The sequence below is a fragment of the Candoia aspera genome, chromosome 2, assembly GCF_035149785.1.
Source record: "Candoia aspera isolate rCanAsp1 chromosome 2, rCanAsp1.hap2, whole genome shotgun sequence".
Taxonomy (NCBI): domain Eukaryota; kingdom Metazoa; phylum Chordata; class Lepidosauria; order Squamata; family Boidae; genus Candoia; species Candoia aspera.
The window spans coordinates 41,986,763-42,013,343 of NC_086154.1; the positions used below are offsets into that span (position 1 = coordinate 41,986,763).

The 26,581-nt window shown below is 43.0% G+C and overlaps 1 protein-coding gene across 1 annotated transcript in view; it reads right to left on the reverse strand.

The window, feature by feature from the left end:
- LOC134489160 (netrin-4-like) overlaps positions 1 to 24,056 on the reverse strand; it is a 63,980-nt gene extending 39,924 nt beyond the window's left edge. The window contains exons 1-2 of the mRNA XM_063291670.1: positions 23,293 to 24,056; positions 11,992 to 12,524 (exon numbers count right to left, since the gene is read on the reverse strand). Of these exons, the coding sequence (XP_063147740.1) occupies positions 11,992 to 12,524; positions 23,293 to 23,380 (621 nt within the window). The 5' untranslated portion in view covers positions 23,381 to 24,056. The remainder of the gene's footprint in view (positions 1 to 11,991; positions 12,525 to 23,292) is intronic.
- Between the last annotated feature and the right edge of the window lie 2,525 nt (positions 24,057 to 26,581).

Consider the following 26,581-nt stretch of genomic DNA (forward strand, 5'->3'; position numbering starts at 1 on the left):
ATGTCTCTTGTTCATGGGAGCAATGGGCAACTTGCCCAGCCTGTGTAAGCAGTGCAGGTGCTTGCACTTCCCCTGATCAATGAAAGCATGAGAAAACAACCCAGGCTTTTTCCGGCCAGCTGTCTGCATTCCCCTAATGAAAGAAACCCTGCGCAAATAGCCCATTCTGTTTAGCACAGGTGCCCAGCATTCCTTCCACCCAGGGAATTAAGGGCCAACGACCAAGTTTACTCAATGCACATGCCTGCCTTGGTTTGGGTAAAGGAAACAAAGACTCACAGACCAGCTTATTCAGTTCAGATCACACCAATTCACTGTTGATTAGAAAAAGCACTGAAGTAAAACATGAATTCAAAAGCCCCCAAAGACTTTATCTGTGACTACATTTCCTTTTACTGAAGTCCAATATTCTGAGGTCCAAAGATCCTGAATCTTAGCTGAATTGTGTGTTTGTGCATAACAACCTTTTTTTCCTGTTGTTGTTGTTGCTGAATCTACATGAACGGCCATATATTTCCTGTACAGAAGACAGTCCCTGACAGGACAGGCTTGTTCTGAAGCCATCCTCTGCTGTAGATCATGTCCAGTTCAAATCTGTCTTAAAAATAAAGAATCTTCTTAAGGGAAAAAAGAGATGTCGAAGTTGCACAACAAAGGTAGCACCTGGACACCATTTCAGGAAGGGATTGATTTCCAAACATTTCTCTCTTATGTTATGCTTTTAAGTACAAGGCATAACAAATCTGCCATCAGCAGACATATCTATCATTGTATATTTGTCCACTGGCATCAAGCCATCCTGCCTCCATATTATTCAGCCACCTACATCCAACCAGGCCCATCCCCACCTGGCTTGCACACTGGACTGCTGGTTTCCTTCTTGACAGCAGCCAGAGCAGCAGTGCTCCATCCATCTTCCTTCCCAGCCAAATGTCCATTCCTTCCTGGCCTAAATACCTCTCTGTGAAGGTAATTTACCAGAAAGGAATGAGGTGGGGCTGGGCAAGCCTGCATCCTGATTTACTGACCTTCCTGCCATTTCTCATGTGCAGCTTGCTTTCCTCGCCATAGCCAGAGGCATCCAGTATCATCCATAAAGATGTAAAAATGGTGAAGCGTGCACAGCCATATTGCACTGCAAACCTCAGCCTTTTATATTTGCGTCTGCACATTTTATCATTTTCTCCTTGCCCTCCCACTGACACCTACTCTTACAGCTATGATTGGTGACATTTACTAGAAGGAAGGTTAAGGACACAGCAAAATAATTACATCAAACACCTTATTTTGAAAGAGAAATTCTCTCTCTCACACACACTCACATATTTGGGTGTGCGTAAGGCCACCTCTTTTGCTAAGGTGGAGTAACATGCAGCTGTTGACTGTTTTTGTAACTGCTGGTCTTCTTATCACACCAAGAATTAACTCTCACATCACTTTTAGTGGCTACTTTATCCTCCCTAATAGCAAAGTTGGCCTTATTCCAATGAGATCTTCCTATCGTTCTTATAAAGTTCACTGTTCTGTCTCAAAGCGGGGTTTTATGATTCATTTGTGGTATCTTCCTGAAAGAGAACTGACGCTCACGGAGAACAAAAACATGCGGAACGGTTCTGGCTGGAAAGGAGCAGCGGTCTACTGTAAAAAAGGATTCTGAAAGGAAAGGCAGGAATGTCAGTGACTCATAACAACCAGAGGCAGTTTGGGCAAGTGCCCAGGGGAATACCATTCAAGGCAAGCTAATTTGCTATGATTTGGTTTCTCAGCCTGCTCACTTAGAACGCGCCTGACTGCTTTTGGTTCTGTGGTCCATCCAGGTGGCTTCTCTTGCATTTGGACCAGCTAGAATCACCACTCATTAACTCTCCCTTGCCTATCCTTCTTTCCTGCCTATTGTTGTAAGTGAACACCTGAGTTTCCTCCAGAACAGGTGGGCCAGGTAAAGAGACCAATCAAAGCAAGCTAAGAGACTAGCCTAAGATGCAGCTAGAAGTCCTTCTTTGCAGCTTCAGTTCTATCCTAACTAACTTCTATTGATTGCCTCTCTCCATGATTAATAGAATATAATAATCTTCTAGATTATTGTGGACATTCCAGACTTGCCTTAAAAAAGACCTTGTAAACCATGTCTTTTTGTTATAATCCAGAATCATGCTGGGGGCTTGTATGTTGCTGGAATTTTCATTCTCATCTCCCAAGTGCTATTGTTTCTAAACTCTTGGCTGCAATTAATAATAAAATAGAATATTGTTTTCTCTGTCCCTGACCTTTAACGAAACTTAGGGAAATTTGGGTGTGCCCTGAAGCTACATAAAAACTGGAGCTGACAACAATCAAGAAGAGAATGTTCTCTCTCTCCCATTTTGTTTCCAGCAGCTGGGATTTTTTCATCTTGTTCTTACTTTATCTTTATCAGAGAGGTCATCTTTATCCTAGAGACAATGTCTCTGTTCTTTTATTTCCTACCATCCATGCATCCATGTTGTGATTCTCCAACCTCAATGCCAAGAATTCTGTTCTGTTCTTATAGTCCAGTATCTCAGTCTGAAGGCAGAAGATGGGGTCACAACAAAAGGTCCTCTTATCAGGAATTCAGACACAAGTAAGGTCAAGAAAAATGAATGAGTCATGGAGTTAGAGCATGTCTTATGCACCACCTCCAATAGGTCATGTGCAGAACAAAAAGAGGTGGGTGGTGTGAGGTTCTAATCATTAGATTCTCCTAGAAAAGGCACTGAAAATGTTTACTATAACCCTAATTCTACATAAGTTCTTTGAGCACTCCAGAATCACCTCAGGACCTCTCTGTCTCACACCATTATCTGAGGTCAGCAGCTGCGATGATTTAGTTGTAGTTCAACTGCAGTGTTTCGAAAATCTCTCTCATGCACACACACACACACACACACACAGCTACCTTTCCATTTGTATGCTAAAGCTCTGCAGAGCTGGTAGATGGCTTGTTTTCCCTTGGGCAAGACCTCTGCCTCAACCCACATTTCTGTTTCTGTGCTTCAGCTGTTCATAGGTCGATAAAGTAGAAAGATGGCTTGATGGCTTCACAGTCCTCTTCACAACTGCTTAATTGGGGGTGGGGGGTGGGTTATGTGTGCATACAATTAGACAAACACCATCCTGCTGATATGATCTTAAAAGTTAGTCAGGATTTATCTTTTTTTCCCTTTTAATTCTTTGCTGATCCTTACAACTAGTTCTTCATGGACACAGTTCAGGTGCAGTAGACAGGGATGGTATTGTCAAGATTTCTGTTTCTCAGTGCACTATGATAGGACACAAAGTGCTTCCAACAATTGCCTCATGAATGGATATAGGTGCTAGCAACTCTTTGTTTTTTCCCTTTTCTATAAAGCAAAATGAGGGTGAGTAGGTGAGGGGAGTTTTGTTGCTCCTGAATCTACAGCATCTTGGGGTGGGAGGCATTGACTGAATGATGTTTTTTACACTTCTTACTGGGTGGGTGGAGGACAAGCCCTGTTTGACTCCCAGAATTCTCTCCTCCTTCAAGATCAGCAAAAGTGAGAATTGCAGATCAGCTTGAAATCAGTCAGTGAGAGACTGGGAAGTGTAAATGGCCAGTTGGGTTATTACAATGTGCTCTACAGGGGGCTTCCCTTGAAGACCACCTGGAAATTACAACTGGTCCAATATATATCAGTGTGCACAGTATTGGGCACTTCTCGGTTTGTTACACCATTGCTGCGCAAGCTGCACTGGCTCCCAGTTTCTTTCCAGATGCAATTCAAGGTGCTGGTTATCAACTTAGCCCTACATGGCACAGGGCGAGGTTATTTGCAGGATCACCTCTCCCTGGAGGTATCTGCCCAGTCCCTAGATTGGACAGAATGGGCTCCAGGTCCCTTCCTTTAAGTGCGGCCATCTAGTGGGACCTAGGAAGCATGCCTTTTCCATAGCAAGCCCTGCCTTGTAGAACAACCTTCCCCTTGAGATCTGGCAGGCCCCCACCCTCTTAATCTTCCGTAAAGCTGTGAAGATCTGGCTTTTCCCCCAGGCACTGAGATAGTAAGGTTGTTGCTCAGGGATCAAAGAGATGAATGGTTATAGTTCTGGATTGGACGCCTGGTTTTTCTTGATTTTTTTCTTTTTCTTTTGGTATTGTTTTTATTGCTTGTGTTTTTATTATTCTTATTAGCCAACCAGAGTTGTGTGCCACAAGATGGGCAGTCATATAAATGTAAAATAAAAAAAATAAAAAAATTAGGTTTCAACAGCAGAGTCCAAGATAAGCAATTGTATCCCCAAATAAATCTTAAAATAATCCAGTTTGTTGTTTATTCGTTTAGTCGCTTCCGACTCTTCGTGACTTCATGGACCAGCCCAGGCCAGAGCTTCCTGTCGGTCGTCAACACCCGCAGCTCCCCCAGGGACGAGTCCGTCACCTCTAGAATATCATCCATCCACCTTGCCCTTGGTCGGCCCCTCTTCCTTTTGCCCTCCACTCTTCCTAGCATCAGCATCTTCTCCAGGGTGTCCTGTCTTCTCATGATGTGGCCAAAGTAGTTCAGTTTTGCCTTTAATATCATTCCCTCAAGTGAGCAGTCTGGCTTTATTTCCTGGAGGATGGACTGGTTTGATCTTCTGGCAGTCCAAGGCACTCTCAGAATTTTCCTCCAACACCACAGTTCAAAAGCATCGATCTTCCTTCTCTCAGCCTTCCTTATGGTCCAGCTCTCGCAGCCATATGTTACTACGGGGAACACCATTGCTTTAACTATGCGGACCTTTGTTGTCAGTGTGATGTCTCTGCTCTTAACTATTTTATCTAGATTTGTCATTGCTCTTCTCCCAAGGATTAAGCTTCTTCTGATTTCCTGACTGCAGTCAGCATCTGCAGTAATCTTCGCACCTAGAAATACAAAGTCTTTCACTGCTTCTACATTTTCTCCCTCTATTTGCCAGTTATCAATCAAACTGGTTGCCATAATCTTGGTTTTCTTGAGGTTTAGCTGCAAGCCAGCTTTTGCACTTTCTTCTTTCACCTTCATCATAAGGCTCCTCAGTTCCTCTTCGCTTTCAGCCATCAAAGTGGTATCATCTGCATATCTGAGATTGCTAATGTTTCCTCCCAAGATTTTAACTCCAGCCTTGGATTCCTCAAGCCCAGCATGTCGCATGATGTGTTCTGCGTACAAGTTGAATAGATAGGGTGAGAGTATACAGCCCTGCTGTACTCCTTTCCCAATCTTAAACCAGTCCGTTGTTCTGTGGTCTGTTCTTACTGTTGCTACTTGGTCGTTATACAGATTCTTCAGGAGGCAGACAAGATGACTTGGTATCCCCATACCACTAAGAACTTGCCACAATTTGTTATGGTCCACACAGTCAAAGGCTTTAGAATAGTCAATAAAACAGAAATAGATGTTTTTCTGAAACTCCCTGGCTTTTTCCATTATCCATCGGATATTGGCAATTTGGTCCCTAGTTCCTCTGCCTTTTCTAAACCCAGCTTGTACATCTGGCAATTCTCGCTCCATGAATTGCTGAAGTCTACCTTGCAGGATCTTGAGCATTACCCTACTGGCATGTGAAATGAGTGCCACTGTTCAATAGTTTGAACATTCTTTAGTGTTTCCCTTTTTTGGTATGGGGATATAAGTTGATTTTTTCCAGTCTGATGGCCATTCTTGTGTTTTCCAAATTTGCTGGCATATAGCATGCATTACCTTGACAGCATCATCTTGCAAGTTTTTGAACAGTTCAGCTGCGATGCCATCGTCTCCTGCTGCCTTGTTATTAGCAATGCTTCTTAAGGCCCATTCAACCTCACTCTTCAGGATGTCTGGCTCTAGCTCCCTGACCACACCGTCAAAGCTATCCCCGATATTGTTATCTTTCCTATACAGATCTTCCGTATATTCTTGCCACCTTTTCTTGATCTCTTCTTCTTCTGTTAGGTCCTTGCCATCTTTGTTTTTGATCATACCCATTTTGGCCTGGAATTTACCTCCGATAGTTTTAATTTTCTGGAAGAGGTCTCTTGTCCTTCCTATTCTATTGTCTTCTTCCACTTCCGCGCATTGCTTGTTTAAAAATAATTCCTTATCTCTTCTGGCTAACCTCTGGAATTTTGCATTTAATTGGGCATATCTCCCCCTATCACTGTTGCCTTTTGCTTTCCTTCTTTCTTGGGCTACTTCTAGTGTCTCAGCAGACAGCCATTTTGCCTTCTTGGTTTTCTCTTTCTTTGGGATGTATTTTGTTGCTGCCTCCTGAACAATGTTGCGCACTTCTGTCCAGAGTTCTTCCGGGACCCTATCTACTAAGTCCAGTCCCTTAAATCAATTCTTCACCTCAACTGCATATTCCTTAGGAATATTAGTGAGCTCATATCTAGCTGATCTGTGGGTCTTCCCTAATCTCTTTAGTCTGATCCTAAATTGTGCAAGAAGAAGTTCGTGATCTGAACTACAATCAGCTCCAGGTCTTGTTTTTACCTACTGTATAGATGTCCGCCACCTTTGGCTGCAAAGGATATAGTCAATCTGATTTCGGTGTTGTCCATCTGGTGAAGTCCACGTATAAAGCCGTCTCTTAGGTTGTTGGAAGAGAGTGTTTGTTATGCAGAGTGAGTTGTCTTAGCAAAATTCTATCAGCCTATATCCTGCTTCGTTTTGTTCTCCCAGGCCATGCTTACCTGTAATTCCAGGTGTCATTTGACTGCCCACCTTAGCATTCCAGTCTCCTGTGATGAAAATAACATCTCTTTTAGGCATGTTGTCCAGTAGGTGCTGCAGATCCTCATAGAACTAAAATAATCCAGTACCCTCTTAAAAATGCTTGTTTCTCTCCACCCACTCCTTGATGACTCAAAGTTTTAAACAAGATCAGTTCAATAAATGGGTATATGGCAGGCTTTATAGGATTAGAAGCTTGACAAGAGAGGTATTTCCAATGAATTTACAGTATATTGTAGAATTGGTCACAAATTCCAGTTCAAGAAGGGCAATCATTTTCAATATCATATAGCACTCTTCTGTCAAATACAACTGGCTCTCTTGAAAATCCTTAAAAAATATGGGGCAAGATATAGGATCAGAATTTGATGACTCAGCTTGGAACTCTTTATCACAAAAAAACTCCTTTTGAACCTATTTCAGAAAGTCAGCAAGAATTGACTATAAAATAATTCATAAATGGTACCACAACCCCTTAAACTGTAAGCAAACGCTTCCTAGATTGGAAAGAAAGAGGAATTGTAATCAGACTGGTAGGTGTTACCCTCTCTGATGACAAAGCCCATTTAATTACTTGTTTTGGATTAAGCTGAGGAAACTGAAAAGATTACCTTGCCATCTTCAATAAATAATCCTTGTGTACTGCTATATTTGTCCATCTTTGGTAGGATATATAAATATATCTAAAATTACCTCTGTCTACACAACTGACATTTCAGATACAAATAATGAATATGGATTTAAAGTTTTTTTTTTAAATTTCTCCTTGGTTGTATGTGTATTTTTAAAATGTATTTATTAGATTTCTATCCTACCTGTTGAACAGGAGCTCAAGGTGGCATAGCTAGTGGTCTCTCCCCAGATTTCCCCCCTTGAAGTGGATTGGGGTAAAAGGGAGTGACTGGCCCAGAGCCACACAGTTCACTTCCATGGCTGAAGAGGGACTAGAACTTGGGTCTTCCTGAGGCCAGCTTAACACCTTCACTACACCACACAAACTAAGTGGGGTGTTCAGCTGTTTTTTTCTTTTATGCAATTTCTGTTCTTACGCCTTTTTAATATCTTTGCTTGTATTTCTTTTTAAAGTTAATGTTGATCACTGTGTGCTTACTTTCTAAAGTATCCAAAAAGAGGGAGCAAACTAGCCATCTTTGGTGGTCCGGTATTGATCTTTGTTTCTGTCTAAATATTTCAATTACGTCTGAACAAAAGTGCTGTGGCAAATTAGCACCTGCCTGGAGTGTTTTTAGAGATATTTACATATTTTTCAGACATATTTACATATTGGAGAATGGACTTGCAATATAAAATCCAACATAAAAAGGCAATATATAAACAACTAATTGCTCTGCAAATTTGCTTCCACACAGTAGCAAGTGTATCTTCTGAAGGTCACTGTACTAATCATGTGGCATGGATAGCTGGGACAGTAAATTATCAGGGTCAGTTCACACACAAACACGTGCACGCACACACTGCCACTGGAGAGTAATTGACTACCTTCATTGCTTGCCAACTGCACTGAGATTTGAACTAGTTAACTCAAATGAACTTAGCTGGGGGAAAAAGAAAGCTTATAAGGTACACCACTGGTCTGAGAGATACCGTAAGGTAGACTCCTGAGATGGGTCTGTGAATCTCTGCTACTGTAATAGCGTGCAACCCAAGTAGATGCCCTTCTGATTAATGTCTGCACGGGAGATCATTGAGGCCCCTATGAGTAGTCTCCCGGCTTTTGAAAAGAAGATTGAGACATGAGCCTAGCAACAATAAGTTCTGGAAGAAGTAGGAGAAAGTTCAAGTTCAGTTAAGAACACCTCCATGATCCTTTTTCTGTTAGGGTTCAGGAAGTGAAGAAATAATACTAGGGAAAACAGGGCTTATTCCTGGCTGGATTTCAAGTCAAAAGGAAAGGGAAAAAGAAAAAGAAAAAGCCAGCCTGTTGATATTGCTCGTTAAAATGCTTGTTGGAAGAATACAATTCCTTTTGCATTGGGGCAGCAGTAGACTGAGCCTCTGTTCTGTCTTTTCTGCACAAGACCATATTCCTTACTACCACTCAAAAGCACATAATGCACACTGTAAGCCTTTCCTCTGGGGAAGCAGAACCTGGCTGTGCTATCTGTGTGTTTATTCTGCCGTGGGTAACTACTTCCCCCACCACTGCCTCTGCATTTTATCTCTTCTGCAGCTCAAGTTCAATGAAATACTGAACAGACAGCCCTAGTCATAACATTTGGGCACTTGCCTTTAGCAGTGACTAATCCCTGGATTGATCTTTTCCAGCTGGAAGCTGAAATAACTACAGAATTGCAATGAGCTTTCTTTGGCATGATGGCCAAAGCGGAAATGCTGAGTCAAAGACCTGTTATTCAATAGGTGGCCCTGAGGTTGCAACTTGGCCATAGCGGGGTCTGGCTTAACCTGCTGAGTTTTTCCTAGTCCTGATTTTCAATGGAAAAATATGCTGTCCTGGCCTGTGTGTATATATCAGCACGTGGCAGCAGCTGGTTGACCTGTCTGGGCTTGGAAACTACGCACTGTCAAACTCAGTTAGCATTTTGATGGGAGCTCACCAAGAAATACCTAGGCTATGGCTAGACTGGGGGAAAAAAATCAGAAATCACTGCCATGCTGTTGCCAAAAAACCTGAATGGATTTGTCCATGAAATCACCAGGAGTCAAGTTTGATTTGTAGGAGAGGCTATCTCCAGGCTAGCTTTAATCTCTTCTCTCCCATCACCCCAGTTGAGCTCAGAAGGATAAATGCATCCTTCACTACCTTTTTTTCAGGCTCTTCCTCTCCTATGACCCCATACCCAGTAATCTAGTCAGCATCCAAAAATATGCCATCTACTTGGCTACCTCACCTCACCACCTTGCCACCTTGCCACCTCAGAACAGTATTTCAAGAGTTTCACAAGCAGAGGAAAATAATGTTAACAAGTAGCCTTGAACCTCCTTCCTTCTAGCGCTCTGCATATCTGTCTATTTATTTATTTATCACATTTCTTCACCGCCCATCTCGGCAAGCGACTCTGTCCTTTTAGTGTAAGTTTCTGTTTTTCCTTATAGGCATGACCCCGTGAGACAACCTCCTCCCCCAAAGTCACTTCTGGTCTTACCTGTTTGCTATATCATACAACACCAGGTACCTGCTCCAGCCTATGATGATTGTCAGGAGAACAGTGAATGGAAAGTTACCTTTTTTTTTTAACAAAACTCATTTTTGTTACTTTTTCTGTAAATATATGGAAGGTGTATGTTTGCATCCACCTTCAGTTATAGATCTAGGGGAGTCCACACTCAGATCTGACAGAAGTCCCTCACTGTTGCTTTACTGATGGGAGAAGAATGCAATTCCTGAACATCTTTTTATGATGCCATTTTAAAAAGCACAGCAGGACTAGCCCAAATTAGGTGTTGGCAATTCTAAGCTTGGGACTTTTTCCAAGGATAGTTTCTATCAGAATCATGTTTACCAGTTCAGGAACAAGCTGAACAGAATAGGTCTGGATTTGACCCTCTTTCTGTTCTGAAATATGTTTCAAGCCTTCTAAAAACCCACTTGGTTGGGTTTTATTTTAACTATCCCCCCACCCCCCCAGTTGGGCAGGATATGGCTTGGACTGTACAGCTTAAACTAGTCTGCCAAGCAAGGCATGTTTAACATGCTCCCATAGCAACAGGTTACCTTATTCAAGCAGACACAATTCTTCTTTTCCTAGTGAATTCCAGTAATGGGCTCGTTCTAGCACACTTCATTGGTGTCATCTGTCACACAGGCTCTTGTCTGAAATGAATGGCCTTTTGATAGTTTAACTTTCTCTACATTCTAATAGAAGTGTAAATAAACAAGGAAATAAGCAAGTGTTTGTACTCTTTGTTAGAAGAGTAGTCTGACGTATAGCTCCTGTGACATTAAAGGAGAATGTTGTAATGGGCTGGTTTCCATTGCTCCAAGGTCCTCCTCCTGAAGAGACTCCTGTCTTCATTTCCGGATGCTCTGCTTTATTAAAAAATGTGCTTCTCATTTCCCAGATCCCTTGGCTGTACAGGTGGACAAGATGGGAAAAAAAAATCTTCATTTCTATAACTATTTCTATCTCACTTGGGACCTTAAGCTCAATGCATCAGTACCTTAAGCTAAGCTTCTGCTTTTGATCATATCTTCTGTTCAGCGTAGGTGAAGTTAGACGATGGTCTCTATTAGATCAACATATCTTAGCAGCAAAGAAAATAAGCTCTAGAAATTAAATACAAATTTTTATACTGACACCACCTTACACCAGCAGTATTTGTTCTACCAGAAAATCCTGTGAAACTCATCCTCTACAAAAATGCACTATGATGCAATTTCATGCATTTTTTGTATCTTAAGATACAAAACCTGGCACCTTACAGATGTGTTGCATGACAGCTCCTATCTTCTTCAACTACTATGGCCATGCTGGGTATAGATTATGGTAGCTGTGATCGAACACATCTAGAATGTGTAAGTTCAGGTCATCTGTTCAACACTTTGGATGGGAACAAATATACCTCATTTGTAAAACAGTATTCAAAATAACAGAACGCTCTGCTTTTAAGGTTGTCATCTTATGTATATAATTTGTGAATAAACCCGTTAAACACTCTTAGAAAGGAATTTCTGAATAAATGTGCATAACTCTGGGCTATGTCACGGTGTGCTAGGAACTGCCTTATACTGAGACAGGTAAATGATCTGTTTCCTCAGTCTTATTTACAGGAACTGTAGGCTTTCAGAGGCCCCTTCTCTCCAGCCACGTCTGTGGAGTGATGCAACATACAGTAGCTTCACATTGTTCACAATCCATTCCAGGCAGAGTAGCCAGGTTCAATTTCTTTCAAATAAAAAGAATATGGTACATCATTTTTTTTCTTCCCTTGGCTACAATATTTTCAGGAAGCTTTGAACAGAATTTTGGCTCAGCATTTTTTGAAAAATATACCTGCTCAAGTCTGCTATCCAGGTGCTGTTGATAGGCAACTTCAAAGCCACTTCCCTAGAGTTCTTAAACTTTAAATTATTTGGACTGAGCGATCCTTCAGCTAGAACATGCTTTCAAACAGAGAACTATCCTCTCATAATCTTTCAAAGGAGGACCATCCTCAATAAAATAGGATATGTGCCCACAGTTGTATGGTTGACTAATTATCCAGGAGCAGTTTCTTTGGAGGAACTCTCTAATTTTGTTAAGCGTAAGTTCAGAGTAACTTTTGAAAGGTAAATCCAATTTCAGTTACCATCACTTACCTCTCCTCTGGTGCAAGGCACTGCATCAGAATATCTGGAAGTACACAGAGATCCCTCTTCACTGTTATCATCTGGAAGCCCAAATGTAGCTGTGCAATTGACAGAAAAATATTTGTAAGGTCTCCAGGTCTGCCCATAGTCCTGGGACCTCTCCAGTACCATGGCTGCTGGGCGGGGCGACTTGAAGACTACAATGACGTGGGTCAGGTAGAACTCTGTTTCCAGATCCAGCCTGATTTCTTCCCTGTGCACCCCTTGTGCAGACTGCCACCAAGTACCAGGATGCAGGAAGAAGTCATCAGTCATTTCATCAGGGAGGTGAGAGTTGTTAGGCTGGTTGGCATTGCATTTGGTACACTTGGGCAATCCACAGGAGACATGGTGCAGGTTGTGCTCTGGATAAAAGCAGTAGAGTTCTGTGCTGTTCTGTCCACAAGTGGTAAGTGTGGTTGGTGTCCTGCCTGTTGCTAGATTCCCCACTGCAGGATTGCAGGAATGCCCGTCACAACGGAAAGCTCGTGGCTTCGCTGAATCTGCAAGAAAAACAGAGAGAAACAAAACAATGACAAACCAATACACTGCACCATTCTGTTCCACCTGCCCTAGCCCCAATTGCTTCCTGAACACTTAAGGTCATACTATTATTGGTTCCCTATCCTGCCTGCCTTTCTATCTTCCATATTGTTGGGTGGCTGTTAAAGAGAGTGATTGGTTGGTTTTCCATTTTTGAATATACTAAATTATTTGAAACCCTTTATTTTAGAAGCAAGGTGTGTGGTGCAAAATCAGCAAAGGTATCTAGTGAGAATTAACGAGCAGAAATAACTGAGGTCACAGAACAGAACAAGTTTAAAAATCTGCAAGGTGTGAAAACCTATTTTACAGCTTCAGAAGGCCCTGGATGAAGCGGATTATCCAGACCCTTTTCAAGTCAGCATTCAGGCCACATTATAGCACCAAGACAGCATTTGTTGTGCTTGTGGATGACCTGTGGAGGGCCCAGGATGGAGGTGGTGAATCCATCCTGTGCTCCTGAATCTCTCAGAAGTATTCAATACCATCAACCATGGTTTCCCCTTGGACTGGCTCTGGGGATTGGCAGTGGGGGGCAGGGTTTGAGGCGGTTCTTCCTCAGGGGCTGGTTCCAGTCAGTGTTGGTGGGGTGGGGAGAGGTCAACCCTAGGCTCCTGCAATGTAGGGTGCCTCAGGGCTTGGGCCTTTTGCCCCTCCGCTTTAACATCTACCTGAGATTGCAAGGAGAGGCCATCCAACAGCCTCAGGGTGTGGTACCATTAGTATGCTGATGATACCCAGCTATATACAGTATCTCAGCTATATATCTCTATTCTTGGCCAACCAAGCAATGCTGTCCCCACTGTTTCGATGGAGAGGAACCAGCTCCAACTCAACCCTAGCAAGATAGTGTGGCTCTGGGTTTTTGGTCCCCCTGGATCTGATGAGATTTTATCCCTGACACTTGCCAGAGTTGCACTGCCCCAGACAGAGCTGGTCCACAGTTTGGGGGTCCTTCTGGACTCATAGCTACTGCTTAAAGAGTAGGTGGCATCTGTGGCTTGTGGGGGGTGCTTCGTACAGGTTCATCTTGTCTGCCAATTCTGTCCATTCCTGGATAGAAGCCCTTGCTCACAGCCACTCAAACCCTGGTCAGTTCCTGGCTGGATTACTGCAAAGTACTCTACAGGGGGCTGCTCTTGAAGACCATCAGGAAATTACAACTGGTCTAGAATGCAGTGGTGCATGCAATTTTGAATCCTGCATAGTTTGCCCATGTTACACTGCTGCTGCATGACCTGCACTGGCTTCCAGTTTCTGAGTACAATTCAAGGTGCGGGTTATCACCTTTAAAACCCTGAATGGCATAGGGCCAGGTTATTTGTGGGACCACTTCTCCCTGAAGGTATCTGCCTATTCCATCAGGTTAGATAGGGTGGGTGCACTCCAGGTCCCTTCCCTTAAATGTTGCCATCTAGGGGACCTTGACAGCATGGGAACTTCTTGGTAGTATCCCCTGACATTTAAAACACTCTTCTCCTGAGATCCAGTAGGCCCCTACCTTCTTAGCTTCTGGAAGGCCTTGAAGAACTGGCTGTTCTCACAAACATTGGGGTACAGTGAGGCTGGAGCCCAGGAAAGTTGAATGTTGATGTGGAGCAGTGTCATTTTTGGGGCAGAATTTTTGTGAAATGGGTTGCTGTTTTATTGCTCTTTGTAAGATGCCCAAGGTCATAGCGCACAAGATGGGTGGCTATATGTTTTTAAGGTAGAAAGACAGACAGACAGAAGTATCTCCTGGGCAAGTCCCTGCATATGCACCTTTCTACCATGTGCAGCTGCCAGCATTCTATGGCCACTAGATCCTATTGGCCTGAGACATAGGAAATAATAGTTCTCAGAAGTCTAAGACAGCATGGCAATTTAGCAGCCATTTGTTTATTAATAACTGAGAAATTGTGGTTGCTCTAAACAATTAGTCAAATCAGATCTAGTACCCTTTTGTGGAAAGTCCACAGTATACCTAAATGAGAATTGAAAAACACCAAAGCAGATTCCATATGATACACAACTTAACTAGCTAATTAGTCTATTGTTACTATGGAGTCCTTGGCGCTCTCTGAGCCTTGTTGTTTTCTTGCAGATGTTTCATTGCCAGACTAGGCAACATCTTCAGTGCAAAGAGGGAGTGGGCCTTGCTCTCAGTTTATATACCGTGGCTTGCCCTGCTTGTGTTGGTGGGGGTCTTCTTCTCTCCTTGGGAGTTCTTTGATTGGGCTGTTGTTTGCTGCTTGGTTGATTGCCTGAGTTAATAGTTCCTTGATTAGGGTGTATTGTGCTGTTTGGTGGTTCATCTGGTGTTAATCCTAGTGTTGATTTTTGCATATCTGGGTGTTGATTGCTGGCAAGGGAGTGTCCTGGTCTTTTGACTTTTCTATTGTCTCTTTTGAATGGTCTGTAAATGTTGTTTACCTCTATGTGTCTGTTGATGGCTGCTTTGTCTGAGTGCCAGGCTTCCAGGAATTCTCTGGCGTTTTTGGATTTGGCTTGGTTTAGGATGCTCAGTTTCCCAGTTGAAACTATGGTTGAGTCTGTCCATGTGTTGTGAGATTAAGGAGTTCTCATCGTGTCTTCTGACTGCTAGTTGGTGTTTGTGGAGGCGCTCTGCTAGTCTTCTCCCTACATAGTGGCTGTTACAGTCTTTGCATTGTATGTTGTAAATAACTCCTGTTTTTTCTTCTTGGGCTATTGGGTCTTTTGGGTTGCTTAATATGTTTTGAAGAGTTTTAGTTGGTTTATGTGCTACGGTGATGCCAAGTGGTTGTAACAGTCTGTTGGTGGTTTCTCAGATGTTTCTGATGTATGGCAGTGTTATCCTTTCCATAGTTTCCATTGGTTGGGTTGTAGTGGGTTGGGTGGTGAGGCACTTTTTGATAAAGTTGAGCGGGTATCCATTTTGTTGGAAGATGCTGTGCCGATGATCTTTTTTTTTCTGGTGTTCTGGGTTGCTGCAGTGTGTAAGTGTTTGTCTGAATAATGTTCTTACACAGCTTCTCTTGTGGGAGGTTGGGTTGTTAATCAAGGAACTATTAACTCAGGCAATCAACCAAGCAGTGAACAACAGCCCAATCAAGGAACTCCCAAGGAGAGAACAACACCCCCACCAACACAAGCAGGGCAAGCCACGGTATATAAACTGAGAGCAAGGCCCACTCCCTCTTTGCACGGAAGATGTTGCCTAGTCTGGCAATGAAATGTCTGCAAGAAAACAACAAGGCTCAGAGAGCACCAAGGACTCCACAGGTCAACCCTGAGCTACAAATATTCACTTTGATTAGTATTGTTACTATGGTAGCTCATCACTAATCTCTCTCACTGTTGTTAGAAGTAGTTTAGTGAACTGAATTTGTGGTTTGCTTTTTGCTTTAGTTTCTGCAAACCAACATTTATTTTTATTCTATGACAATAAGTGTGGTGGAGTGGTGCAGTCTCTATCCTGTAGATCAATCAGAATTGGCAGCAGGGTGTTGGGGGTGACTTTTAATTCAGATTACCTTTGTTAGGTTGTGTTCAGCATGAAACACCAGTCAGCTGTGTGATGTTTCTTATTTCTTATTTGGAGGAATCAAGAAGGAGGAGAGGGAGAAAACTAGGGTACATTACTGATTTCCAGAAATCAACGAGTGGGCTTTAAAGGCAAATGTGAACTGAAATAAGACAGCTATTAACACTATTTACAGAGGATTGCTTGAGAGTTAGAACAGCGAAGACTTGAGAGCACCAGATTGGAGCAAAATGTACTTGGAGAAGAGCAGATTCCATACTTTGGCTTGTGCAAATGGAAATTCTCTTTGTGATCTCAAGCTTAAAGTATAAAACTATTATTGGTGAGTAAGATGCATTCCACATGCACAGGGATCCAGCCCAACAGAAACCTTTGCACTAAGTTTGTTTCACAAAGAAACTTGCCTAGGTATTAATAAGAATTATCAGCAGCAAGCACTCAATGAGAGTGGGAGTGATGAAGGTCGGTGTTTTCACCACTTAAAAAAAAGCAAGCAAGCATCAAACTTCCACCCCCCCTCTTATAGATGAGATCAGGAAACCTTTTCCCCTTTCTCTGTTTCTTAGCTTTAGCTTACAGAACATACAGAGTCAGTCTGGTGTAGTGGTTAAGGCACCAGGCTAGAAACTAGGAGACCTGGAGTTCTAGTACCACCTTAGGCACAAAGCCAGCTGGGGGACCCTGGGCCAGTCACTCAAGAAGGCAAGGGCAAACCACTTCTGAAAAACCATGCCAAGAAAACCACAGGGACTATTCCAGGCATTGCCAGGAGTCAAAAACTGACTTGAAGGCACAAACAAAAAACAGTAAGTAAATGGTTTCTGCTGAAATGTTGTGTAGTTAGGAACAGCAAAGTAGAAGACAAGACTAATGAGCACAGGGGAGGCGGGGGAAGGGATGGTTCAAAATCTGGGGCTGATTAAGAGCCTCACATTGGAAGAAATCAATGTGCTGGAGATTGCTTGGCTTCCCAGTCAGGCAGCCCATCTATCACTCACTTATTCCTTGAAATGTGGGGTCACAGCCATGGGGCACTATGGGTGAAGGGACAGAAGCAACTTGGGATCTAGCCTGAATACCAACTGGGGCTCCTTGAATAATTCATAGAAGGGATAAACAACCCAGATTGTAATGCATTTTTCTTTTCTGGGCCCCAGGTGCTGCATGTCATTGAGAATTTGGCTCTTGATGGATGGGTTGCTAAATAATCCCTGCCCCTTGGCTATTTATGTATTTACTCCAGTCCCCAGGGGACTGTTCAGAGAGGTGGCTGTTTGCTGGAGGTGGCTTGATTGAAGAGTGGCTCCATGGAGGGTGAGTCACACAGCTGGAAAAGCAGAACTGGGCAACCTCTTCAATGGGTGATGGCTAAATCAGACAATTCCAATGGACATTAAATGTTAACTAGTAAATATGCAATTTGTTATCCTTTTTGGAAGCATATATGAACTCAAACTATCAGCAAAGACAGCTGAAATTTTCTCATTGAATTCAGCTGCCTGTATGTATGTTGAAAAAGAAAGATGTATGCAGTCATCATTGGTGTGGGACCATATAAACGAATATTCAGCAGTTAAGTATGCTTTGCAACACTTTTGCATTTTTCTTCAATGAAAATTAGTTCTGTAGTTTTTTTCCCTTGTCCTTGAGTACTTTTCTCCAGACGATGCTATTATCAAGTAAGAAAATGAACTTTAAAAAAAGACCAGGGATGGTCTGACTAGTATTGTGTGGTCTTTTATGTTTGTTTTCATGAGAACTTCTGTTGTCAGTGTGTTGTAAGTTTATAAAGCCAGAGTGCATGATCTTACAGTTGACTCCAGATGGGATTGCATTCTGTCTTAAGGGGTGGGCTCACAACTCAGAGGTTTTTGAAAAATTCTGCCTTTATAAGGGATGTTCAGTTGATATTCACAACACAAAATGGTTTTCACTAGCTTAGATCATGCTGGAGGTTTCCCTGGGGCAAGTGAATATAGTCAGGCTTACTTCAAAGTAAACTTACTTATGATGGTACTGTTGTATTTTAGAAGTGCATTTTTCTAGATTGTCCTATCCTTGCTATTTGGGATTTAATATATTGCAATTCTACCAATGCACTGAAGTCAATTTAAAATTTAGAAGAGGAACCAAAATTTTCTAAGAGGAACCACAGAAGAAAAAAATGGATAGAATATGAATATATGTATGATAGTCATCATGTGTAAGCCAGTTCTTGTAGAGGGAGAGACAAATGTCAGTGGGTCCCAATCAGGAAAATGGAAAGGTGGTGATGTCTCTCACCTGTCCCTCTAGAATGCCCCACCTAGATCTAGGCAGATCTGGGTGGGGATGAACCATATAAGAGTGTAGAATCACAATGACACAGATCTGATCTGGGAATGGAGCAGAGACCGCATGAAGACATGCCTTCACCCAACACAGATGTGACATTCAGCTAGAATGCTAACTTACTTTTTAATTCTTATCCACTGAAGATGAATAATGACTGAACCAGGACAGAAAAAAAGGTGATACTTCACAGTTGCTAGTAGGGAATTTCAGTTCCCATGTATGATGATAGCTGCTTGGGGCTCAGAGCACCAGGACCACTTATCCAAGTAGAAACTGATCGCCCCAGGTATGCCCATAACATCTGGCAAATAATCCTCCACCACCCAACTCAGAGGTAAGCATTGTTTTATGGAGCTTCTCTCCTGTGGAACTGGCTTTCCTCAGAAATAAGATCAGCACTTGTTCATGTTTAGAAAATTAGTGAAAACTTTGTTACTTAAAGAGGCATTCAGGATTGAAATGCGGAAGATGTGGGTGCTGTTCATGAAATGGTCACAATTATTGTGATTTTTATTTTTATTTATTAGATTTTATGTGTTGTATAGTTTACTGCATACCACTTGTATAAGCTGCTTCAGTTACGTTTCTGTATTGAAATGGCATAAAAGCACTTGTAATAAAAGGGGACTGGAAAACTAATAAGGCTATCGGGCTACTCATCAGGATGATTTTATTGTGTAGTAATGTTGGTGGAAAAAGTGGGGAAAATTATGCCCTCATGTCCTTTCCATGAGTTTCCTACTGGCATAGCCATATAGAAAACAGTATTTTTGGCCTGAACCTACACTGCTCTGCTTATTTTCTTATGTACTCTGCAGCAGAGACTCTGATTAAATCAATCTTACACTTACCCTTTTCAACCACATCTAGCAGAGGTTTTCATATATCTCATTGGCCCCCTTCTTTGTTCCTAATTGTTGATGGGAGGGAGAATGTAATCACTGTAACCAAACTATTTTGACTACCAAGATAGCAGTGTGACAGTTTTCTGTGAAAAGTTACAACTGTTACAGTGGGGCCCTACTAATATCATCCACCTGAACTTAATCTCATGCATCAACTTGTCAAGTAAACAAGCAGGGCTTTAGTATTCCTATTCCGCTCTATAAAGAAGAAAAAACAACAGGCTCTCGAACTGAGAACCAGTGGGATCAAGTAACAGAACCCCAATGAAAGAATGAGGCTGGATTTACATGTCATTCTGAGCATCACAAACACACTCATCACATTTAGAAATGTTATATGCTGCCCATTCTATTAAAGCAATAATATACTTTGTTTGGCTTTCTGGGTCAGTGTGATGTTGAACTCCACTGAATGTTGTTTATGGCTTAGCATTATGTAGAAGCCAGGCCACTGTAGCTCATTCGAAATACCATGACATAGTTCTCTGTGTGAAGCCAGATCATGGCTGATGTTATTGGGTCACCAGAGACCCGGAAGAGTTCTATCTCCCTACTAAGTTTTAACCCAGGATTAAAACTCTCCACCAGCTTTGCCTAGCAGAGTGCCTCTGCTGTACCCCATGCAATCCTGTCATTATGTTTGCTGTTAAACCAATTAGACCATTTTATATGATTTTGGTAGGAATGGGCTGACATAAGGATAGTGGGATCTACTTGTCTTTTTGTTGATTATTATTGCACAAGTCTGAGAGCCTGGTGTAAGTATGTATTGTATGTATATGTGTATGTATGTGTGTGTGTGTATATATATATATATATATAAATAAATAAATATAAATTCAATAGTAATGATTCCTGTGTCCAGGAATTTGTTTTGAATTACAGAACTGAACAGAGCTTGTGTTTCCTCCATACAAATATTCACAGATGGTTATTCTGAGCTTTTGAGCAATGTACAATAGTGAGGAAAGGACACATTTTGTGGTTCTTTTAGTTAAATAAATAGAAGTTGGAAAGCTTCCCTGTACATCATGGAGATATCTAGCAAGGGTTTCAGATTTACTTTCTGCCCAGCCTTTGTTTATGAGATGATGGGGAAAGATTGCAAACTAATAGTGTGTGTCATGTAACACGGGCTTCCTGCTTTTTTCAAATCGTTCACCATTACCAAGTGAGATTGATGGGAAACATTAACCAATCTTCAGGATTCTTCAGACTGAGGCCTCAAGGCAGAATGTGCTCTGGAGAGTTATGCTGATTGCTTTATTTTTGTAGAAGCTGTCTAGAGTCCATGCCAGACTTAAGACTGACTTTTCCTCCAAGAGGACCTTGAAGGAGGCACTGACAGCAAGGGGCTCTGGAAGACACCTATGCTACAGCAACACAGGCTGGCTCCATGGCCACGTCATCCACAACACTTTGTTTTTATGATTCTTCAGAATCAGGTACTGAGAGGAGAAAGGGAGAAATGAAGGAGTCAAAGGCAGATCTCCTCCTCCCTACCTTAGATACCAGGTCTTCCTGAGCCATCTGTATGTTGTAATTCATCACAAGATGATTTTACATGATCTCAACCCAAAAGCCAGATTATCATACCTTTAATTTGCTTCCCCATCACTGAATTCAAACAATGGCACCCATGTCATTGGGGTTCTTAGTCATGCCAAACACTAAAGCTATATTCAGCCAATCATACTGTTCAGGTTTTTCATGTCAATGTGGGGTGGCTGAACATAGGGCAGAGACAAAAAAAGATTCCCCCTTCCTTGCTTGGGATTTTACAATGCCTTAACAAGAATTTCTGAACACCTGGAGTGGGAGCAGGAAGAGGGAGGAAAAAAATTAAAAGAAGCATCAACATTTGAATTCTGTCATGCCATAAGAAATCATGCAAAATATTGCTTGGTTTTCCTATTAATGGCCAAACTGCATTACACCAAATCTGTTGTTTTATTAAACAAACATAGGTGATAGCCAGGAACTATGATTTTCTACAGCCATTCTTACTGGACCAAAATCTTTATTGAAACTTACTGATGACTATCATGGTGGAAAGGACAAAGAGCAAGACACAAATCTGGATTAAACTACTGAACTGAAATGGAACTTGCATTTATTACCAATTACACATTTGCACTATGCCATGCAGGCTTTTAGATGCAGATCTGAGAGTCAACAGTTCCCTCCAGCCATTTTTCAATGCTTTCATTATCATTTGATTAATAGGGAATCTGAGCAAATCATATTTGAATCACTAAGCAGGCTCTATGGACTTCTGGGGTGACAGATCTTTGGCTGCCATTCAAAGGAACTAGCACATTGTATTTGGTCATTTTTTACAACAGAGCCAGAAGATACTGGTCTGAAATCTGTGTAACTATCCAGCCATTATTACATGATTTATCCTGAGGAGGGGTTTTGTTCTGCCAGATGGGAGCAATATGCCCAACAGTACCCATCAGATCTATGACATTCCTCAACAATCTGGCCTTACAAAACAGTTTTCTTGCAACCTCATGGGATCACAAGATGTTGCAAAATTTTAGCAATCTTGCATGAGATCTCACAAGATTTTCACCATGGGGAAGCACCTGGGCCATTGTAATTGTGCAACAGTCCCTAAGGCTGGAAAAGGTTGCTGATTTAGATATCCAGTTGCCCATCCCTTCCCAGGCAGGAAGAATGTTTCATACTGGAGTTCCAAGAGGAACACGTCAATGAAGTCTATGCTACATCATTGGGAATGGCTGAGCCCACTGAAAGCCCAACACTCAGCCCAATGAAAACACATCCATGTGCAAGTTGCAGGGGGAAGAGCCCACCCATCTCAGTTTTAACAGATAGCATTGCCAGGCAAGTTTGCTATCAAAACTGCTGCCAGCCAGCACAGAAGTGGAGTGGGCTCTCTATATGGCAATTTCCTTAGGCCCCTAGCAAGGGAGAGGCTTTGGCAGCAAAGCACATGTATTCCACACAGAAGGCCTCCAATTCAGTCCCAGTGTTGTAAGCTATAGCTGGGAAAGATTCCTATGCAAAATCTGGAAAAGACTTTGCCAGTCAGCTACTAAACCATAGCATCACTTGTTTGGCTTGGCTTAGTGCAATGTGTGAATACAGCCATTATGGCTTGTAAGCCATAATTTGTGGCTTAGCATGTATGAAGACAGGCAATGATGATTTACTCAATAAACCATTGTTAAGTAGACCAGGGCTTAACAATGCTTTTTTAAGCATGATGCATCTTCAAAGCCAGGGTCTTCTAAGAGACTTCTGTCTCAAGTAATGCAGCCTTATGCTCAGTAACACTAGGGGGCTGTCTGTGTACAGGAGGCTCTGCCTCAAACACCATTCCAAACACACAAGCCCGAGAAAGCTTAGAATATAAAACTTCCTCTAATTGTCTTTTTAAAGTTATTTTTTGTTGAAAAACAGAGGCACCATTTATACAGAAATGAGTAACTTGGTTCCAGTTTGGTGTATCGACCCCACTGTTCTATGTTCCTATCACCATCTATTTCACTCGAACTTCATGTCAGGTGGTGTAGTTCAGAGAAACTTTGTTCAAAGAAACTTTGAACATACTCTTCCATCCATAAAACCGCCCCCAAATCAAACTCATATTCAGTACATGAAATAAAGTAGTTCATTTGCAGAATATGAAATCATAACATCCAAGTTGGCATTGCCATCATACATTCTAATTTCCCCCCTGGCTCTTGAGAATCAGGCAAAACTAAAAATTCTCCTGACACTTTACATTAAATTGTGAAAACCAGAAATCTCTTTGACTCACTTTTCTGGTTTTAAAACGGGGACAAGAGCTAGTACACTAAGTAAATTCCATCAGTTTGTACATTTATGTCTAAATGAGGGGAGATGGAGAGTTTTATTGATTTTCTAAAATAAAGTTGAATATGAAAAGCTTTTAAGGACTTGTCTGAAGCATCTGCAGTTTAAATGCCTTTACTGCTTATATCTGCTTACCTGCTCCAAGCTGGGCAAAAATAATATACGCCAGGAATACGATCAGCGTTAAGCTTTTATGTTGCATGGCTCCGCCTAGGAAATCCATCTTCACCACCGACGTGAGGTCGAAAATAGTATGTAAGGCTATTTTACGTGTCTGGTGCCCACTCAACCTTTTGCAGGAAAAAGAAAACAAAACCCCAGCCCCTCCTAATTGATTCTAATTATTCTGTGACTGCTGGGTTTTCGCCCTGTCATTTCTCTTTAAGCTCCCCCTTCCTTTCCCAACGGGTCGCGTTTCCCAAGCCGCCGCCGCGCTCTCTCGCTGCGCGTCAGTCCAGGCCGTCCATCGCCGCTAAGTAGCTCAGTCCCGCTGGCGGCTTAGAGGGGGAGACCCCCCTCCCCCGGCTCGCCCCTCCGGAGACTCGGCGAAGGTCGCGCGGGATTGGCAAAGGCAGCTTTGCAGCGAGCACACGCCAAGATCGCTTCTCCTCCTCCTCCTCCGTCGACCTTTTGGGTCAAAAACACCCGGCGCCGTCATACGGTCTCCTGGCCCGGAGCTTCCGACTTCACCGCGGGGTCTCTTGTCCCCGGCTGGGTCTTCTTTCGCGTTTCCTCCCCGCTCGGGATCAGCTTACCTCGGAACCCCAGCGGGAGTGCGTTCCGCGGCAAAGCTGCCTTTGTGTTCACTCCGGCGGCGGCTCTCCTTCCTGCTCCTTCGCTCCGAGGCAGCGGGGGGCTCAGGCGGAAACCCCAGGACGACGGTCAGCGGGGACCAGACGGGTGCGATCGGGCGCTTGTCTCAGGCGAAGTCCGACGACGACCACGGCATCCTCATCGCCACTATTCGTTGTCTCTCCCCGCTCTCCTCTCCCCTCCTCGCTTTCTGCTTCACAGACGGGGCAGGAGCCCGCGATCGCATCCCACGCTCCATTCAGCTCTCCGCCCCTGGTGGGCCCCGATTCGATCAAGCACGTAGCTTAGATCCCCTTCTCCACAACCCGGGCTAATCGTGGGCCTCGGGCAGGAGTCGCGCGCTCTTTGGCGACGGGAAAGGCGGGCGGGCGTATTTCCCACCTTCACTTTCGGAGGCTTTCATCTGACCCGAGGAGGAGAAAGGACGAGCCCACCCAGATGCTGGGCTCGCTTGCCCGCAAAGGCGACGGGAAAAGCTGCCCTTCTCTCGGCCCCGTCGAACCGCCTTCCCGTCGCTTATGGAAGCGTGCGCGGGTGTGTTTAAACTCGGTTATGTCTAAAGAGGGTCGGGGAAGGATTCCACCCCCCCCCCAAAGTCTATCCCTTTGGTTGGAGCTGACTGTCGCCCACCAGCACGCCTTGCTCGCCAGCCGCCCGTGCCCGCTTCCTCTCTTGAGAGGGAGGCTGGATGGCGCCGCGCCCTCGCGCCAGGCTGCCGCTGTCTTGTCTTTCGCCTGCAGCTGAAGCTTCGAGGGGATGCTTTTCCTCCCCTGTCCCTGCAGCGCCCTCTCTCGGACCAAACGGCCCATCACTTCCAATCGCCAGCCGAGAGCGGTCGAAGGGGGAGAGAGGAAGGGACGGGGGCTCTTTAATGCGCTGCTAGCATGATGGGCCTCTGCCGTCCCGTGAAGGGGCTTCGACCACTTAAGGATGACGCTGATTAAAGGGAAAGTTGCAAGGAGAGAAAACGGTAGATTTCCAACCCTTTTTGTACATTGATCAAGACAGGTATCAGTGCAGTGCAGAAAATACTGGCTTGGAGTCCCAGCTGCCCTGCAAAATACAAGGTGAAAAATTCCAGTGCTCTGCTTTTGTTCTATTTCTCTCACTCAATTATAACCCTCTTCCTGTTAAGGCTGATTCTGGCAGGTGGGTGTGCGTTTCACTCCCAGTTGATCTCCCTTGGTTTCCCTTTAATAAGCATCATCCTTTAGTGACTGAACTCTCCTATTATATTTTTTAATTTTATTTTTTAAAGTGCTCTTCTACTTAAAAAGCACTCAGTACAGTTTTCACTTTACAAATAATAATTGAAATTCGGTAAAGGCCAAAGATAAGATTCTATTCATTCAAAAGAGCAACTAGTTCGGAATGCAGCTGTCAATACTGATCATAGCAAGATCCTTTGAAAGCTGAATTCCAATTTTTCAGCAACTTCGCTGGCTTTAAGTTTATTTCTGAACTCAATTTTGAGTTCTTGCAAGCCCCATAATGGCCTGAACCTGCAGTACATGCATCAGAACAGAGGCCCTTCTAATCCAGGATTTTGCGGTTTTATTTACATAACTCTGCCTGAATGCATTTGGGAAGCTCACTGGACAGCAGTAGTCAATGTGCTCTGTTATTTTGTGATATAACCAGGACTCAGGATATGCTGCCCATGATTCAAGAGATGCTGTTAGACAGCCAGATCCTCCAAGAGGTTGTCTAATACCCTTTTGAAGCATCCAGTTTGACTGCCATTACCACAACTGCTCACAAAGAATTCTGCAACTGAATTCTGTGGTGTGTTCTCGCTGGCCACTTGGAGTTACTTGGATGTGCTACTTGCGGTTTTCTCCAGTAGGGACCCATCTACGACATTTTGGATATCCTCACCATGAGAGCTATGAAGCAAGGCTATTCTGGACAGACCTACTCAGTTATAACATTTGAAGATAAACCTCTCAAGTAGGTGTGTTGGAATTCAGCACATTTCTTCCTTAGCCAACATGGATTTTTATGGTGGCCTCCAAATGCCTATAACAGGTTCTAACCTTACTAAGGGGCCCTGTGATTGCATGACACACTATTGAGTCTATTTATAGTTTCAGCATATAGATATTTTATTGCTGTATTGTCATTTTAGAATATTGTTTAATAATAACATTGTGGATTGTACTCTTGCATTAACACTTTGGGATTTCTGGAATCGAAGAGAGAAGCATAAATATTTCATTAAAAGACATGGTAAGAAAAGTGGAAGAGGCTCACAACAATGTCATGCTCACAAATAAAAACACCTGAATATTTGAACATTTGCTTATATGTAGTAAAGTGGATGTGTTTTGCCAAATTTCCAATTAAAATCTTGCAAAATCTCAGGCCCTTCCTATGTCTGAGATGTGTACAAAGTACAGAAGCAGATCAACCGTGATTCAGTGCGACAGAGCGACCACATGTGCAAAGATTGGAGAATAAACAGACCTGTCAATGATTCCTCAGGAGGAGGCAGCAGGACAAACCAATAGGATGACAAGGGGTGTCAAATAGGGTGTCTTTCCCCAGGGGATTGGAGGAATTGGTGCAAAAGCCAAAGGGTGACCTGCTTTCGTCAAAGGTAGCCTTAGCT